Source organism: Tupaia chinensis, unplaced genomic scaffold, assembly GCF_000334495.1.
Source record: "Tupaia chinensis unplaced genomic scaffold, TupChi_1.0 Scaffold000093_1, whole genome shotgun sequence".
NCBI lineage: Eukaryota > Metazoa > Chordata > Mammalia > Scandentia > Tupaiidae > Tupaia > Tupaia belangeri.
The window spans coordinates 9801959-9818728 of record NW_006159555.1 but is presented as its reverse complement, the minus strand read 5'-3'; the positions used below and the strand labels follow the sequence as shown (position 1 = coordinate 9818728).

The following is a 16770-nucleotide window of genomic DNA, read 5'->3' as shown; positions in this document are numbered from 1 at the left end:
TGGGGGGGGATAGAAAAGCAAGGCTTGGAGAGTCTAGGCCGGCGGTACAATGAGACCGGTGTTCGGAGCGGATCGGTAATTTGTTCAATCACAAAGCGCGCCCCGAGTCGGCGAAGGGTAGAACTCAAGTCTGCACGATGCGTCTCTCCCCGACTCCCGCGAGGACCTGGGCTGCACGTCCGAGAGCCGCTATTTTCTTGGGTACCCACCTCCGAGGCAGGCAGCTTCTTTACGGCAACGAAATGGCCGTCTACTCCCTAGCCTTTCGGACGCCTCCCCGAGTACCCTAGAGCCTACTCCCTTAACCGCCGGGCCCCCGCCACGCCGCCAGCTTCCGCCACCGCAGGACTCACTCCGAGGACTCGATTTCAATCGACATAGCGATGCTTCTTCAGGAGCAGCGCTCACTTCACTCCCCAGGCCCGTTCGCGCAACACACCAACGACACCTCCGGCGGCCGTCTGACGTCACTTCCGCTCGACGTCCGACCCCGCTCGGGAAACGTGTGAACGGAGAGAAGGAACGTGAAGTGCGTAGAGGCGGGGCCTCGAGGCGCTGCGGCTGAGTGACGCGTCTGCGCATGCTCCAGTGTTAACCCAGCTCTTGGGTAGTAGGTGTCTGCTTGGAAGCGCTGATTTGAGAAAGTTTGCTTTCGTTTGGTACATTAGTTGATTAGGTTTAGAAATAGGACTGAATTTACAATACCTGATTTGGAAATTAATACATCCATACCAGGGGACCAGCAGTTGGCGTTAATGGCTATGTCGTTGGATTCCCATGTAGTCCACTGTGGTTCGAGTCCCAGACCCGGTTGCTTAAACTCAACGCTGGGTGTGCTTGCATGCCCAAGATCCCAAGAGGAGAATGGAGGAGAAGGGATTGCAGCGTGGCCATCCCCCGACACCCCCACCCCATGACTTCTTATTTTCTGTCTCTCTCTCAGCTTTTCTGTAGAGCGCACAGGCCCTATAGCCAAAAAACAAACAAACAAACAAACAAACAAAAAACCTCCCAGTGGAACACTAGCCGACATTTACGGGAAGAGTTCATTGAGTGTAAAGAAAAGTCTGAGTCCAAAACACAGTTTAATCAACCTAACTATGAGATGTTTGGGACCCACTTAGGATTTGCATACCCACTTCTTGGAAGGACCAAAATTACTTACAGCATTTCCAACTAAGTGGTTAGCTGAAAAGGGTTTCACTGAAGTGGTATAATTACTAGAAAAGCAGTGAAAGCAAACACAAATATAGAAAACATTTGAGACTCTTCTTAATAGGTATTAAATTTTACATAATTAATAACATGAAATGTGCCAATATGAGTTTCATAAATAAAGCCTATTTTAAAAACTGTATTGCCCTGGAATGAGCAGATGGCAAAATAGTTAGGTCACTGGACGCTGGACACCCACGAAGTTGACCTAGGCTAGAGTCCTGGACCTGGCAGCTTAGAATTGGAGGTGGGCAGTGATTTCTCACTTTCTGTCTCTGGCTCCCTGGCGAGTGCATGGGCCCTATACAAAAAACTCTCTAAAAAATATTGTATTGCCATGCTCTATAAATATGTTTTAAATTTTTGCATCACAATAGCAAATCTATATTGTGAAACTATGCGTTGAAATTATGTATTTGGGGATTTCCTGTTGGCTTTCAGTTTTATCTGATACAGTCCTGGAAGATCTACCACACAATTTCTCTGTAGCCTCTTAAATTCTGCTTTGTTTATCAAATAAACTCTTGGTCTCCAAGACTGCCAAGGTTTGAATCTAAATGTTTGCCTCAACATATGATGAAATATCAAAATGGTTTATATGATTAATTTATCTATTTTTGACTCCTATAAAATCCAAGCTTGTGGGGCCAGCAGGTTGTGTGGTGGTTAAGGCACTGGATTCCCACATGGCCAATCATGGTTCAAGTCCCAGACTTAGTGGCTTGCTTTCTCACTTTGTCTCTCTCTCTCTGGTCAAATTAAATAATAATAATAATATGTAAAAGTGAATAAATAATATTCTTTTAAAAATCTAAGCTTGTTAATTATATATAAATGTAAGCATTTTGTTGTTTCATTACTTTTAGAAATAATGTCCAAGAATTTAAATATTGAAATACGTATTACTGTACTTCATTATAAGTCAAATTTTTTGTTTTGGAGAGGTTTTTGCTATACAGCGCGTGCGCTCACCAGAAAGACAGAGACAGAGAAACAGAAAGCAAGAAATCACCACCCGGAGGATGGCCATGCCACAATTCTTTCTCCTCCATTCTTTTCTTGGGATCTTGGGCACGCATGCACAAACACCCAGCGTGAGTTTAAGCCACTGGGTCCAGGACCCAAACCGTGGTCAACTACATGCAGGTCCAGCAACATAGCCATTACGCTAACTGCTGGTCCCTATAAATCAATTTAAAAAGTTTTTCCCATGTAGTAGGCATTATACTGTCTTTTTCTGTATATATGTGTAAGTAGATTATATTATCTATGAATTTCAGTATACTAAAGAGAACATTACTCAATATTTAGAGGGCCTTGAGCCTACAATATTGGGAACATACTGGGGAGCTCCCTGTTAGAAATGAGCCTAACATAATAACTCTGATCTTTCTCTCTCTCCATCTATCTCTGCATATATACTTTTAAGTTTGCTATAGTGTGCGTGTGCTCGCCAGAGACAGACAGAGAGAGAGAGAGGGAAAGTGTAAAATCACCTCCTGGAGGGGGTAGCCACATTGCAATCCCTTCTCCTCCATTCTCTTCTTGGGATTTGGAGCCTGCATGCACATGCACCCGGTGTGATTTTGGAGTTGCCAGGTCCAGGACTCAAGCAGCAGTCTGCCATGTGGGAGTCTAGTGCCTTAACCACTGTGCCACCTGTCGGCCCAATCAATAAACTTTTTTAAAAAGAGTCACGCATATGGACCATTAGTTGGTGTAATTGTTATGTCACTGAACTCCCGTAGCTGACTGCAGTTCGAGTCCTGGACCTAGTGGCTTAAACTCAGGCTGGGTGCATGTGCCTGCATGACTAAGATTCTAAGAGGAGAACGGAGGAGAAAGGATTGTGGTGTGGTCAGCCCCCCTAGGGGGGTGATTTCTCACTTTCTGTCTCTCTGTCTCTCTCTTTCTGGCAAGCGCCCATGCCCTAGAGCAAAAACCTCAAAAAAAAAAAAGATATATATATATATGTATATATATATATATACATATATATATATATCTTTTTTTTTTTTGAGGTTTTTGCTCTAGGGCATGGGCGCTTGCCAGAAAGAGAGAGACAGAGAGAAAGAAAGGGGGAAAACCCCCCGGGCTGACCACACCACAATCCTTTCTCCTCCGTTCTCCTCTTAGAATCTTAGTCATGCAGCACATGCACCCAGCCTGAGTTTAAGCCACTAGGTCCAGGACTCGAACTGCAGTCAGCTACGGGAGTTCAGTGACATAACAATTACACCAACTAATGGTCCATATGCGTGACTCTTTTTAAAAAAGTTTATTGATTGGGCCGACAGGTGGCACAGTGGTTAAGGCACTAGACTCCCACATGGCAGACTGCTGCTTGAGTCCTGGACCTGGCAACTCCAAAATCACACCGGGTGCATGTGCATGCAGGCTCCAAATCCCAAGAAGAGAATGGAGGAGAAGGGATTGCAATGTGGCTACCCCCTCCAGGAGGTGATTTTACACTTTCCCTCTCTCTCTCTCTGTCTGTCTCTGGCGAGCACATGCACACTATAGCAAACTTAAAAGTATATATGCAGAGATAGATGGAGAGAGAGAAAGATCAGAGTTATTATGTTAGGCTCATTTCTAATAGGGAGCTCCCCAGTATGTTCCCAATATTGTAGGCTCAAGGCCCTCTAAATATTGAGTAATGTTCTCTTTAGTATACTGAAATTCATAGATAATATAATCTACTTACACATATATACAGAAAAAGACAGTATAATGCCTACTACATGGGAAAAACTTTTTAAATTGATTTATAGGGACCAGCAGTTAGCGTAATGGCTATGTTGCTGGACCTGCATGTAGTTGACCACGGTTTGGGTCCTGGACCCAGTGGCTTAAACTCACGCTGGGTGTTTGTGCATGCGTGCCCAAGATCCCAAGAAAAGAATGGAGGAGAAAGAATTGTGGCATGGCCATCCTCCGGGTGGTGATTTCTTGCTTTCTGTTTCTCTGTCTCTGTCTTTCTGGTGAGCGCACGCGCTGTATAGCAAAAACCTCTCCAAAACAAAAAATTTGACTTATAATGAAGTACAGTAATACGTATTTCAATATTTAAATTCTTGGACATTATTTCTAAAAGTAATGAAACAACAAAATGCTTACATTTATATATAATTAACAAGCTTAGATTTTTAAAAGAATATTATTTATTCACTTTTACATATTATTATTATTATTTAATTTGACCAGAGAGAGAGAGACAAAGTGAGAAAGCAAGCCACTAAGTCTGGGACTTGAACCATGATTGGCCATGTGGGAATCCAGTGCCTTAACCACCACACAACCTGCTGGCCCCACAAGCTTGGATTTTATAGGAGTCAAAAATAGATAAATTAATCATATAAACCATTTTGATATTTCATCATATGTTGAGGCAAACATTTAGATTCAAACCTTGGCAGTCTTGGAGACCAAGAGTTTATTTGATAAACAAAGCAGAATTTAAGAGGCTACAGAGAAATTGTGTGGTAGATCTTCCAGGACTGTATCAGATAAAACTGAAAGCCAACAGGAAATCCCCAAATACATAATTTCAACGCATAGTTTCACAATATAGATTTGCTATTGTGATGCAAAAATTTAAAACATATTTATAGAGCATGGCAATACAATATTTTTTAGAGAGTTTTTTGTATAGGGCCCATGCACTCGCCAGGGAGCCAGAGACAGAAAGTGAGAAATCACTGCCCACCTCCAATTCTAAGCTGCCAGGTCCAGGACTCTAGCCTAGGTCAACTTCGTGGGTGTCCAGCGTCCAGTGACCTAACTATTTTGCCATCTGCTCATTCCAGGGCAATACAGTTTTTAAAATAGGCTTTATTTATGAAACTCATATTGGCACATTTCATGTTATTAATTATGTAAAATTTAATACCTATTAAGAAGAGTCTCAAATGTTTTCTATATTTGTGTTTGCTTTCACTGCTTTTCTAGTAATTATACCACTTCAGTGAAACCCTTTTCAGCTAACCACTTAGTTGGAAATGCTGTAAGTAATTTTGGTCCTTCCAAGAAGTGGGTATGCAAATCCTAAGTGGGTCCCAAACATCTCATAGTTAGGTTGATTAAACTGTGTTTTGGACTCAGACTTTTCTTTACACTCAATGAACTCTTCCCGTAAATGTCGGCTAGTGTTCCACTGGGAGGTTTTTTGTTTGTTTGTTTGTTTGTTTGTTTTTTGGCTATAGGGCCTGTGCGCTCTACAGAAAAGCTGAGAGAGAGACAGAAAATAAGAAGTCATGGGGTGGGGGTGTCGGGGGATGGCCACGCTGCAATCCCTTCTCCTCCATTCTCCTCTTGGGATCTTGGGCATGCAAGCACACCCAGCGTTGAGTTTAAGCAACCGGGTCTGGGACTCGAACCACAGTGGACTACATGGGAATCCAACGACATAGCCATTAACGCCAACTGCTGGTCCCCTGGTATGGATGTATTAATTTCCAAATCAGGTATTGTAAATTCAGTCCTATTTCTAAACCTAATCAACTAATGTACCAAACGAAAGCAAACTTTCTCAAATCAGCGCTTCCAAGCAGACACCTACTACCCAAGAGCTGGGTTAACACTGGAGCATGCGCAGACGCGTCACTCAGCCGCAGCGCCTCGAGGCCCCGCCTCTACGCACTTCACGTTCCTTCTCTCCGTTCACACGTTTCCCGAGCGGGGTCGGACGTCGAGCGGAAGTGACGTCAGACGGCCGCCGGAGGTGTCGTTGGTGTGTTGCGCGAACGGGCCTGGGGAGTGAAGTGAGCGCTGCTCCTGAAGAAGCATCGCTATGTCGATTGAAATCGAGTCCTCGGAGTGAGTCCTGCGGTGGCGGAAGCTGGCGGCGTGGCGGGGGCCCGGCGGTTAAGGGAGTAGGCTCTAGGGTACTCGGGGAGGCGTCCGAAAGGCTAGGGAGTAGACGGCCATTTCGTTGCCGTAAAGAAGCTGCCTGCCTCGGAGGTGGGTACCCAAGAAAATAGCGGCTCTCGGACGTGCAGCCCAGGTCCTCGCGGGAGTCGGGGAGAGACGCATCGTGCAGACTTGAGTTCTACCCTTCGACTCGGGGCGCGCTTTGTGATTGAACAAATTACCGATCCGCTCCGAACACCGGTCTCATTGTACCGCCGGCCTAGACTCTCCAAGCCTTGCTTTTCTATCCGCCCCCACCTCCGCAAGCAGTGTGATTCGTTTCCTTTAGACGGTCTCTTTGTTTTCCTTTGCCTGGCACTTGCATCCAGTATTGGCACTTTTTGCCCCAACCTCAGCCTGTGTAGGCGCCTGGGGGTCCTTTTTCTTACAGCCTCACTGTCGAGCACACAGTAGAGCCTCAATTACTGCTTTTGGGTAAATGAACTAACTGTTTTATCAGGCTCGATGTGGTGCTGAATTTTGGTTTGCAAACTCTCTGTAGCAACAAAGGAGAGATGGAATTTGGAGACTGGGCCAGAGAAGGATATTTTTGGAAGGGGAGAGCAAGTGACTAGAGAAGGTCGTTAGTGAGCTTTTCCAGGACATCACCCCCCCCCCCCCCATCTGTCTTTGCCAGTACTTATTAAATTAGCAGATGTAATATTTCAGTTCTGAATGTAAGGGAGAGGACAAAACCTGTCCTGAAGACCTACCATAGAAAGAAGAGAAGTTTATTCATTCAACAAATATCTGGGCAGCCAGTGGTGTGGTGGTTAAGGACACTACATCCCATAGGACCTGCTGTGAAGTTCAAGTTCTGGACCCTGGGGTTTGAGAAAAACGCCACCTGTGTGCGTGCTTGCCCCAAATCCCGTGAGGAGAATGGAGGAGGAATTATGTTGTGGCCACCCCTCCTGGAGTGGTGCTTTCTCAGTTTCCCTCTCTCTTTTCCTGAAAACACATGCTTCCTTTAGCAAATTAAACACACATGTGCACACGCACGTATCAAAGTCTACTATGTGCTGTTTTACACCCTGGAAATACAGTAGGGAACAAAACAGACCAAATATCCTTATAGAATGTTGGTCATGATTGGGAAAACATATTAGTAAAAATTGGAGTGTAACAAATGGTGATAAATGAGAAAAATAAAGGTGGATGGTAGGATGTGCTGGAGATTAGGATGATTAAAGCAGGGAGGAGTTGGAAAGGATTCCATGCTTTGTGACCTAAATGGTAGCTGTAATGACTATTCTCTGAGCCTTCTGGCTATAGTAGCTGCTGCTGTGTGTTTTAGTTATCACTAATACCTGTTAGTTATCATTAATAGCTGTTATTGGGGCCAGCAGGTGGTGTGGTGATTAAGGCGCTGGACACCCCCACATGACCAACTGCAGTTCGAGTCCCAAACCTGGTAGCTTGCTTTCTCACTTTCTCTCTCTCTTTCTCTGGTCAAATTAAAAATAAGTAAATGGATAAATAAGGAAGTTAAATAAATAGTTCTTTAAAAATAATAGCAGTTATTTACTTTCTATAAACATGTTATAAATAGTGTAGTTAACCCTTTTACCAACTCTACAGGGTATTTTTCTTAACAGATGAGGAAACAGGCACAGACATGTTAATTGACTTGTCCAAGGTCACAGTGACAGAGCCTCTGATTCATATCCCATCCTATCTCCAAAATTTTTAGCTGTGTATGCACAATATTGTGTTTGAAGGTAGTGGATTTTTAAATTTTTAATTTTTAAAAATATTTTGCTATAGGGCACATGTGCTCACCAGAGAGAGACAGAGAGAAAGTGAGAACCCCCCCCCCTCCCGAATGGCTACATTTGTAGTCCCTTCTCTGTTTTCCTTTTAGGATTTTGGGCATGGACACACATGTGCCTGGTGTGTTTTTCAAGCAGCCAGGTCCAGGACTCAAACTGTGTAGTCAACCATGTGGGATCCAGCTACCTTAACCACTGCGCCACTGGCTGGCCCCAAAGGTAGTCTTTTTTTATTTTTTTTTACTATTAAAACATGAGGTCCATGGGGAGAGGGGTGTCTCATTTGGGGAGTGCAAAATGGAAGTCAATGGAAGTATGCTAAGAAAGACAGTACCATACTAAAATAGTGAGCTTTTAAGCCTGGGTACCTTGTCTGGGACAGCCAGAGACAAAAACTACTGCAAGTAACAGTGACCAGTCCCATTTTGCAGAAGTATGAATGTATGTATTTTAAATTGCCAAAGGGTGTGTATGCTCACCAGAGAGGAATGGTGAGAAAGCACCTCGTAATGTGGTGTGGTCACACCACTATCCCTTCTCATCCATTTCTCCATCGCATCAGGATTTGGGGCATATGCACATACGCCTGGTGTGTTTCTTAAGCCCCTGGAGCCAAGATTTGAACCATGCAGTTCACCTTGTGGAATCTGGCTTCCTTAGCCACTAGGCTATACAAGGCTACCCCAGGAGGAATTTTTTAGAGGAGGGTGTTTGCTTTCCTGTCAGAATGGATAGGCAAGAGCTGACAGTTTGAATCCTCATTTTTTTTTCACTTCAGTGCTTGGAACAGTACTGTATATACAGTTAATAGATACATAATATACATACATATATATATAGTAGATACATGATATAGTAGATACATAATAAACATTGGTTAGGGACCAGCAGATGGCATAATGGTTATGTTGCTGGACTCCCACGTGGTTGACAGTGACCATGGTTTCAGTCCAGAACCTGGTGGCTTCAAATTCACACTGGGTGTGTGTGCATGTGTTCTCAAAATCCTGGGAATGCCACAATAGAGAGAGGAGAATGGAGGAGAAGGGATTGTAGTGTGGCCATCTCCTTGGGGATGGGTGATTTCTTGCTTTCTGTCTCTCCAGTGAGTGCACATATCCTATAGCAAAAATCTCTCTTAAAAAAATTTTTTTTAGGGACCAGCAGTTAGTGTAATGGCTATGTCACTGGACTCCCATGTAGTCAACTGTGGTTCAAGTCCTAGATCTGATGGCTTAAACTGACACTGGGTGCATGTGTGTGCATGCCCAAGATCCTGAGAGGAAAAAGGAGGAGAAGGGATTGCAGCGTGGCCATCCCCCTTGGGGGGTGATTTCTCACATTCTGTCTCTCTGTCTCTCTGGCGAGTGCACGCGCCCTATAGCAAAAACCTCTCCAAAAAATATTTAAAAAAAAAAAAGATTGTTGTTTTATGATTATTATTTCTCCTCTGAGAGAGAGCATTGACTAAATTATAACTTGAAGTCCATAATAACGAGGACTGATCTAACCAGGGTGGTCTGGCCTTCTATACGACCACTGTCCAATAGCGATACAGTATGAACCACATCTGGGGGCACTTCAGAAAGTTTGTGGAAAATGAAATTAAACTACAAGTTTATTTTGGTACAAGAAAGTTATGAAATCCATGCGTAGTTGGATTTATGGATTTCCCATATCTTTTTCATGTGTTTGAAGTCCCCCTCATATGTACTTGAAGAGAAAGAAATCAGTGTATCACATCTAGTGAATTTTCATAGTCTGTATGAACAGATTCTTCAACTGACTCATACCCAAGATCAAGTGTGAACCGTAGGCCCAGTCACTGTGGTCCAGTGGTAACGCAGGTGTACAGAAGGCTAAAAGCCATATGGCTGACTGAGGGTTCAGATTTCTAGGTTGAACTGAAGAGCACACCAGGCACATGGGTGTGCTGAAGGGCTGAGGAAAGAGGCTTGTGGTATGATAGAAATCCTGTCATTGGGGCCAGCAGGTGGTGGGATGGTTAAGGGTACTGGACTTCGACGTGGCCAACTGCAGTTCAAGTTCTAGATCTGGTGACTTGCTCTCTCACTCATCCTACCCTTGCTCTATCCCTCTGGTCAAATTAAAAATAAATAAATAAATAAAGTTAAATTAAAAAAAATTCCATTGAGAGTTCTTTTCTCTCTCTCTTGTGCACATGTGCTCTCAGAAAATGTTTTGGGCCAGCCCTGTGGCCTAGTGGTTGGGGGAACCCAATCCTATATAACTGATTGTAGTTCAAACATGGCCCTGGCAGCTTGAAAAAGCATATTGAACGTGTTTGTGCCCCAAGTTCCAACAGAATGGAGAAATGGAGAAGAGGGGATTGTGATGTGACCATGACCTGTTGGGTTATACTTTACCCCTTTGTCTTATTGTCTTCCCTGTTTATCTCTGGTGAGTGCATGTGTCCAAAACAAAAAGAAAGTTTTATTGGGTCATCAGAAAAAGTCAGGAGCATTTTTGCGTAGAAAAACATGTCATGCCTTTTCCGACAACCCAATAGCTGTAATTCTACATATAAAAATATATGTTTATGAATAAATATAAAAAGCCTACAAGTATTCTGTCACATGTTAAAAGTATTACTTGTTTTCTCAGTATTTGGAAAATGTCTGGGCCTTCTTTTCCTTGGGAAACTTATTCCACAATGTTTTTTATTTCAGTTGTCCTAAAAATTTGGTAATAAGGGCACTGGATAGGTGTTATTTTTGTAAATAAGGAGGCATAGCTTTGTTTTATATTTTGTTTTAACTTTAAAAAAAAAAATGGCCAGAGGGAGGTCCAGCAGATGGTATGTTGATTAAGGTGCTGGATCCCACATGGCCAATTCCATGGTGTGAGTCTTGGACGTGACAACTTGGGAAACACACCAGGTGCTTGTGGGTGTGTGTCCAAAATTCCAAGAGGAGAATCGAGGGGAAGAGATTGTGGCATGGCCATCCCCCCAGGGGATGATTTCTTATTTTCCCTTTCTCTCTCTGTCTCTCCAGTGAGTGCAGGCAAATATCTGAACATCAACAACATAATTTGCCAGAGGGTGCGTGCGTTGGCTGTGTGTGGGGCGGGGGGATAGAAAGTACCCATGGAGAATGATCACACTGTAATCCCTTCTCCTCCATCTCTCCTTTTGGGATTTTGGACATGCATGCACACATATCCAACATGTTTCTCAAGAAGCTGGGTCTAGGATTTGAACTTCCCATTTGGCCATGTGGGATCTAACTATCTTAACCACCATGCTATGGGCTCTCCCTCTTTTGTTTTGATATACAGTACAGCTCTATTTTTTAATATTCAATAAATCTCCATTAAGAGGATCTTAATCTGTATCATTTTCAGTTGTCATTTTAAAAAATGGACCAAATAGTCCTGTGTTCATTTAGGTTACTTTGTTCAATGGCTAGACTAGGTTTAAAATATTTAATTAAACTGCAGCCATATAACTGAAAGAATAAGAAACTGGGCTATGGCCTAGAAAGTAGGAGCATTACCTTGGTAGCACCTCCCTTTCTAGCTAGCTGTGAGATGTTGGGCAAGTGATTCCTGTGAGAACTCCAGTTGTCTGGTTTCTAGGATCCAGGGTCCCTTGTAATTTATTGGAAAGTTTTTACAACATGGTGATGAAATGAATTAGGTAGTGAAAGATAGTGAAAAAAGGTAGGTTTATTCACACGATAAAGTAGATGATAAAAGGATGATGAATAGGAGAATTCAGCTGGGGTGGCTTTGTTTTTGACCTCTGGTGAATGAGGATGCCAGAGCTGAATGACTTGCTTTCTTTCAGTGTGATCCGCCTTATCATGCAGTACCTGAAGGAGAACAGTTTACATCGGGCCCTCGCCACTTTACAGGAGGAGACTACTGTGTCTCTGAATACCGTGGACAGCATCGAGAGTTTTGTGGCTGACATTAATAGTGGCCATTGGGATACTGTCCTACAGGCTATACAGTCTTTGAAATTGCCAGACAAAACCCTCATTGACCTCTATGAACAGGTAAGAGTGATGCTCTCCTCCATGGTTTGGTTGGTTGTAGGCTGGCTCTCTGACTGGGAAGCATCAAGCATCTTGGGCCTAAGACTGCCCTTGAATACATACACTTGACAGTGTATTTTTTTCATCTCTTCTTGGAGAATTCAAGATTTTATCAAAGTGATATTATTTCTTGAGTGATCAGTAAATAAACTATTTTGTTACAACTGGTATATTGCAATTCAGTTTTAGCACTAATCACCTGAGATTAGCACTAATCACCTGGGAGTAAGGTAAGTGCTCAGTTCTCCTAAGACTGCCCTCATTTTGGATACCATCTGCACTTGAAGAGCCTTCAAGCCACTCACACGTTTGATTAGCTTCTACAAATTTGGGGATTCCCTTGACCCACTTGAGATGCATAATTCCTTAGAATGACTCACATAACTCAGGAAAGCTCTATACTTTTTTTTTTTTTTTGAGAGATTTTCGCTATAGGGCACGTGCGCTCGCCAGACAGAGACAGAGAGACAGAAAGCGAGAAATCACACCCCAGGGGGGATGGCCACGCCGCAGTCCCTTCTCCTCCATTCTCCTCTTGGGGTCTTGGGCACACACGCACACACACCCGGCGTGAGTTTTAAGCCACTGGATCCGGGATGTGAACCGCAGTCGACTATGTGGGAGTCCAGCGACCTAGCCATTACGCTAACTGCTGGTCCCAAAGCTCTATACTTTTGATTATAGTTTTAGTATCTTTTTTTATTTTTTTAAGATTTCATTATTTATTTATTTAAATTTGACCAGAGAGACAGAGTGAGAGAGCAAAGAGGGGAAAGTGAGAAGGTAAGCCATCAGATCCAAGACCTGAACTGTGGTTGACCATGTAGAAGTCTAGCACCCTTAACCACCACACCATCTGCTGGCCCAAATTATCTTTTTAAATTGACAGGACGTGCATTAGCTGGAGAGAAATAGAGGGAGAAAGCATCCACCCCCCATGAGGTGTGGTTATGCCACAATCTTTTCTCCTCCATTTTTCCATCCTCTTGGCATTTGGGCATGCATGTGTGCACATGCACCTGTCATGTTTTTCAAGCCACTAGGGCCAGTATTTGAACCACAGATGGCCATGTAAGATCTAGCTCCCTTAACTACTATGCTATAGGGCTAGCCTACTATCTTTTCCTATTTATTTATTTAATTTATTCATTTATTTATAAATAATCATGAGAGTTATGTGCATATACCGAGAGAGAGAAAGAGAAAGACAGAGAGAGAAAATACCCCCCCATGGGGCATGGTCACGCCACAGTCCTTTTTCCTTCATTTCTCTAGCCCATCTGGATTTTGAGTGGACATTTATGTATGTGTGGCATGTTTTTCAAGCCTCTGGGACTGGAATTCGAACTGTGGCTGGCCACATAGGTTCCAGGTCCCAGGGCCCTATTTACCATAGCTTAATCACTATGCTGTGGGGCCAGCCAGGTTGTGGTTTTATTATCAAGGTTACAGATCAATATGAGCCAGTGAAGAGACACATAGGGCATGGTCTAGGAGAGTCCTAAATGTAGGGCTTTGCTTTCCCTGTGGAATCCCTTGGCTCATCATTCTGTTCACTAAAACTTCTGTGAGGTTTGTATTAGGGTTTCATTACATAGGCATCATTGATAACTCAATCTTAAGCTGCCCTCTCAACATCTCTCCAACCTATGCAAATACGGGTCTGGCCTTACTCTTCTAATTAACATGGTTGGTCTTTCTAGTAACCAGCCTATATCCTGAGCCATTTCTTTAGTATGAATTCAGTTGTGATTCAAAGGACTTATGAGTGATGAAGATATTCCTATTATTGATAGAAGTACAAAGGTTTTAGAAGCTCTTAGCTAGGAATCTGGGACAAAGATCAGACAAATTATTGATTGTAAAGTAACAAGTAGACTTTTTGGAAAGATTATAGTGTTGTTTATAGTAAAAAATGTGGAAGATGGTTTGTTTTTTTATAATCCACCTGAGTTCAGTGACTCCTCAAAGAAAATTCTGATAATTGGAGACAGATTTCTGTGAAGCCCACAGGATATTTCCATCTTTAGTTTTCTTGAGCTTTATATTCTGAACAAGAAGTCTGAGAGGAGAAGAGCTTGGTTGATAAAAATGAAGGCTGGCTAGATGCAGTGACTGTGCATGTAATCCCAGTGATTCAGGAGGCTGGAACAAGGGGATCGTGAGTTTGAGACCAGCCTGGGCAACTTGATGAGACCCTGTCTTAAAAAACAAATGAAGGGATGGAGTTGGAATGGTTGAAATTTGAAGTTATTATTTATAATTTCAGTCGTCCACCAGAAACTGCTAGTGAAGAGGAAAAGGGGCCTTTTCCAATATTGGAAATCATTTTGGCAGGTAGTATCTGTGTCAGAAATTCTACCAAAAAAGAAATGTTAATAAGAAAATGTGTTGCAACATCTGCTTTCTTTCAATTGTTCAGGTTGTTCTGGAATTGATAGAGCTCCGTGAATTGGGTGCTGCCAGGTCACTTCTGAGACAGACTGACCCCATGATCATGTTAAAACAAACACAACCTGAGCGGTATATTCATCTGGAGAACCTCTTGGCCAGGTCTTATTTTGATCCTCGTGAGGTATGATTGATAACAAAAAGAATCTTGGTAACTTAAGAAAAATGTAATAATATCATCTTTATTTTATTTTATTTTTTATAAGAGAGATTTTTACTATAGGGGATGTGTGCTCGCTAGAGAGACAGAGGGACAGAAAGCGAGAAATTATGCCCCAGGGGAATAGCCGTGCCACAATTCCTTCTCCTGCATTCTTCTCTCGGGATTTTGGGCACATATGCACACATGCTCGGTATGAGTTTTAAGCTGCCAGTTCCGGGACTTGAACTGCAGTTGACTACGAGGGAGTCTAGGGATGTAATCATTACATCATCTGCTGGTTCCAGTGTGATTTTTTTTTTTATACCATTTTATTGGACTCTGTGATTCTGATTTTACTTTTGAAAACAATGTGCTCTTGTTTGCTTATGTTGACTGAAGTTTGTATACATAAAAGAGAAGATTTTTGTTAAGTTTTCTGACTATTCGAGGGGCCTCTACATACACACCCCATTTTACAGGATTTTGTGTTGGTCGATAAAGGAACAGAAAATTTTGTTCTGCTGTTATTTCCACATTAGCTCAAGTTCTTAATCTGGCCTTAAAGTACTACTTGACTGCTGCTGTATTCACTGAGCATTTATGTCCCTTTCTCTTGACAATTGTAGTTTCCTTCCAGCCCTTATAGTCCTCGAAGTTTGTAGTTTTTTGTTGTTTTGTTTTTGGTTTTTGCTATGGTGTGCCTGTGCTTGCCAGAGAGAAAGTGATAAATCACCCCCCTGGGGGTGGGGGTTGGCCATGCCACAGTTCTTTCTCTTCCACTCTCCTGTCAGGATTTTGGGCACACATGCACATGTGCCTAGTGTGATTCTTAAGCTACCACGTCCTGGACTTGAACTGTGAAACTGGCCATGTGGGATACAGTGCCTTAATCTCTATGCCATTTGCTGGCCTGTGCTTTTGCTTTTTAACTTACTGTGTTTTCTAGTATAGCTCTATAACTGATAGTTTTTTAATTTTCCTAAACTTTATCATAGGTATTGGTTCCTTCTTTCTCATACAGCCTTTTATTAGACGTTTGTCAGAGTAGGAGGCAGAAGAATTTAGTAGGCACTGGATAGTAAAAACTTAAATGTACAGAAACCATGACTATAAAGGAAAGGGGGTTAAAGATTACCAGAACAATATTTAAGTTAAAAATGATGAAATACTCTGTGCTGGCAGTTATTTGACTGAAATAAATTAATAAAAGATATAAAAGAGTCCTTGGCTGTGCAGATTTTTCAAAAATTGGAAGATCAGTTCTGACTTTGATGTGGTTTATTGAACTCTTTTCAGAAATAGCATGGATTGGCCGATCTCAGTTCCTTTTCAGATCATACTTGGAAACACAAGTGGATAGAATTGAGAAGCGAATTAAAAAAACGAAATTGGTTTAATTACTCTTCCATATAACTAGGTCATTTCTTTTTACGTTTTGCTTTTTGGAAATGTTTGCTTGTTTGTTTTAAATAAGCACACTGACCCTTTGTAGCTTCTTGGAAATGATGCTGATACTTCTTTTTCAGGCATACCCAGATGGAAGTAGCAAAGAAAAGAGAAGAGCAGCAATTGCCCAGGCTTTAGCTGGGGAAGTCAGTGTGGTGCCTCCATCTCGTCTCATGGCCTTGCTGGGGCAGGTAACTAAGTATCTGTAGAACCAAAATTACCCTGACACCTGGTACTATTTACTGAATGTAACTACATGTCTGAGTTAGGAAAAAATATAACGTGCTTTCCAGGGAGAGAGAGACAGACAGACAGAGTGAGAGACTGACCTACATGGGAGGGTTCCCAGTTTGCATCCAGCGACTTTCTTGAACATGCTGGGTACATGCATGCCCATGATCCAGAGCTGGCTGAAGCTGGGATTGGATTGTGATGTGAGGACCTGATTGGGAGTGTCTGTGTCTTTCTCTTTCTCTCTTTGCTCATGGAAGAAAGAAAGAGAAAAGAAAAAGAAATCAGACTTTCTAAGAATTGGGGATTACCTGTGGAGCTGCTTGTACCAATAGCTGTGTCAATACCTTCTCCTGAGAGAGGCAATATAGATTAGTGGTTAAGAGCATATGCTCTAGTATCCATTTGAATCATGACCATAGGATTTAAAATCTTAACTGGGATGTTTTTGAGGGCATTGTTGATCTTTGTTTCAGGATACACGGTCCAAACAGGAACTGTCTGGGGCAGATTGGAACAAATGTTCACCCTAGATGGGATC

The 16770-nt window shown here is 42.6% G+C and overlaps 1 protein-coding gene across 2 annotated transcripts in view; it reads left to right on the top strand.

Annotated features, from left to right (window-relative positions):
* Positions 1-5907: 5907 nt before the first annotated feature.
* SMU1 (SMU1 DNA replication regulator and spliceosomal factor) overlaps positions 5908-16770 on the top strand; it is a 33850-nt gene continuing 22987 nt past the window's right edge. Inside the window, exons 1-4 of one of the 2 annotated variants that reach the window (XM_006143098.3) lie at positions 5908-6033; positions 11710-11920; positions 14382-14534; positions 16079-16189. In XM_006143098.3, coding sequence (XP_006143160.1) covers positions 6008-6033; positions 11710-11920; positions 14382-14534; positions 16079-16189 — 501 coding nt within the window. In that variant the 5' untranslated portion in view covers positions 5908-6007. The remainder of the gene's footprint in view (positions 6034-11709; positions 11921-14381; positions 14535-16078; positions 16190-16770) is intronic. The other variant, XM_014585792.2, reaches the window with a different exon arrangement.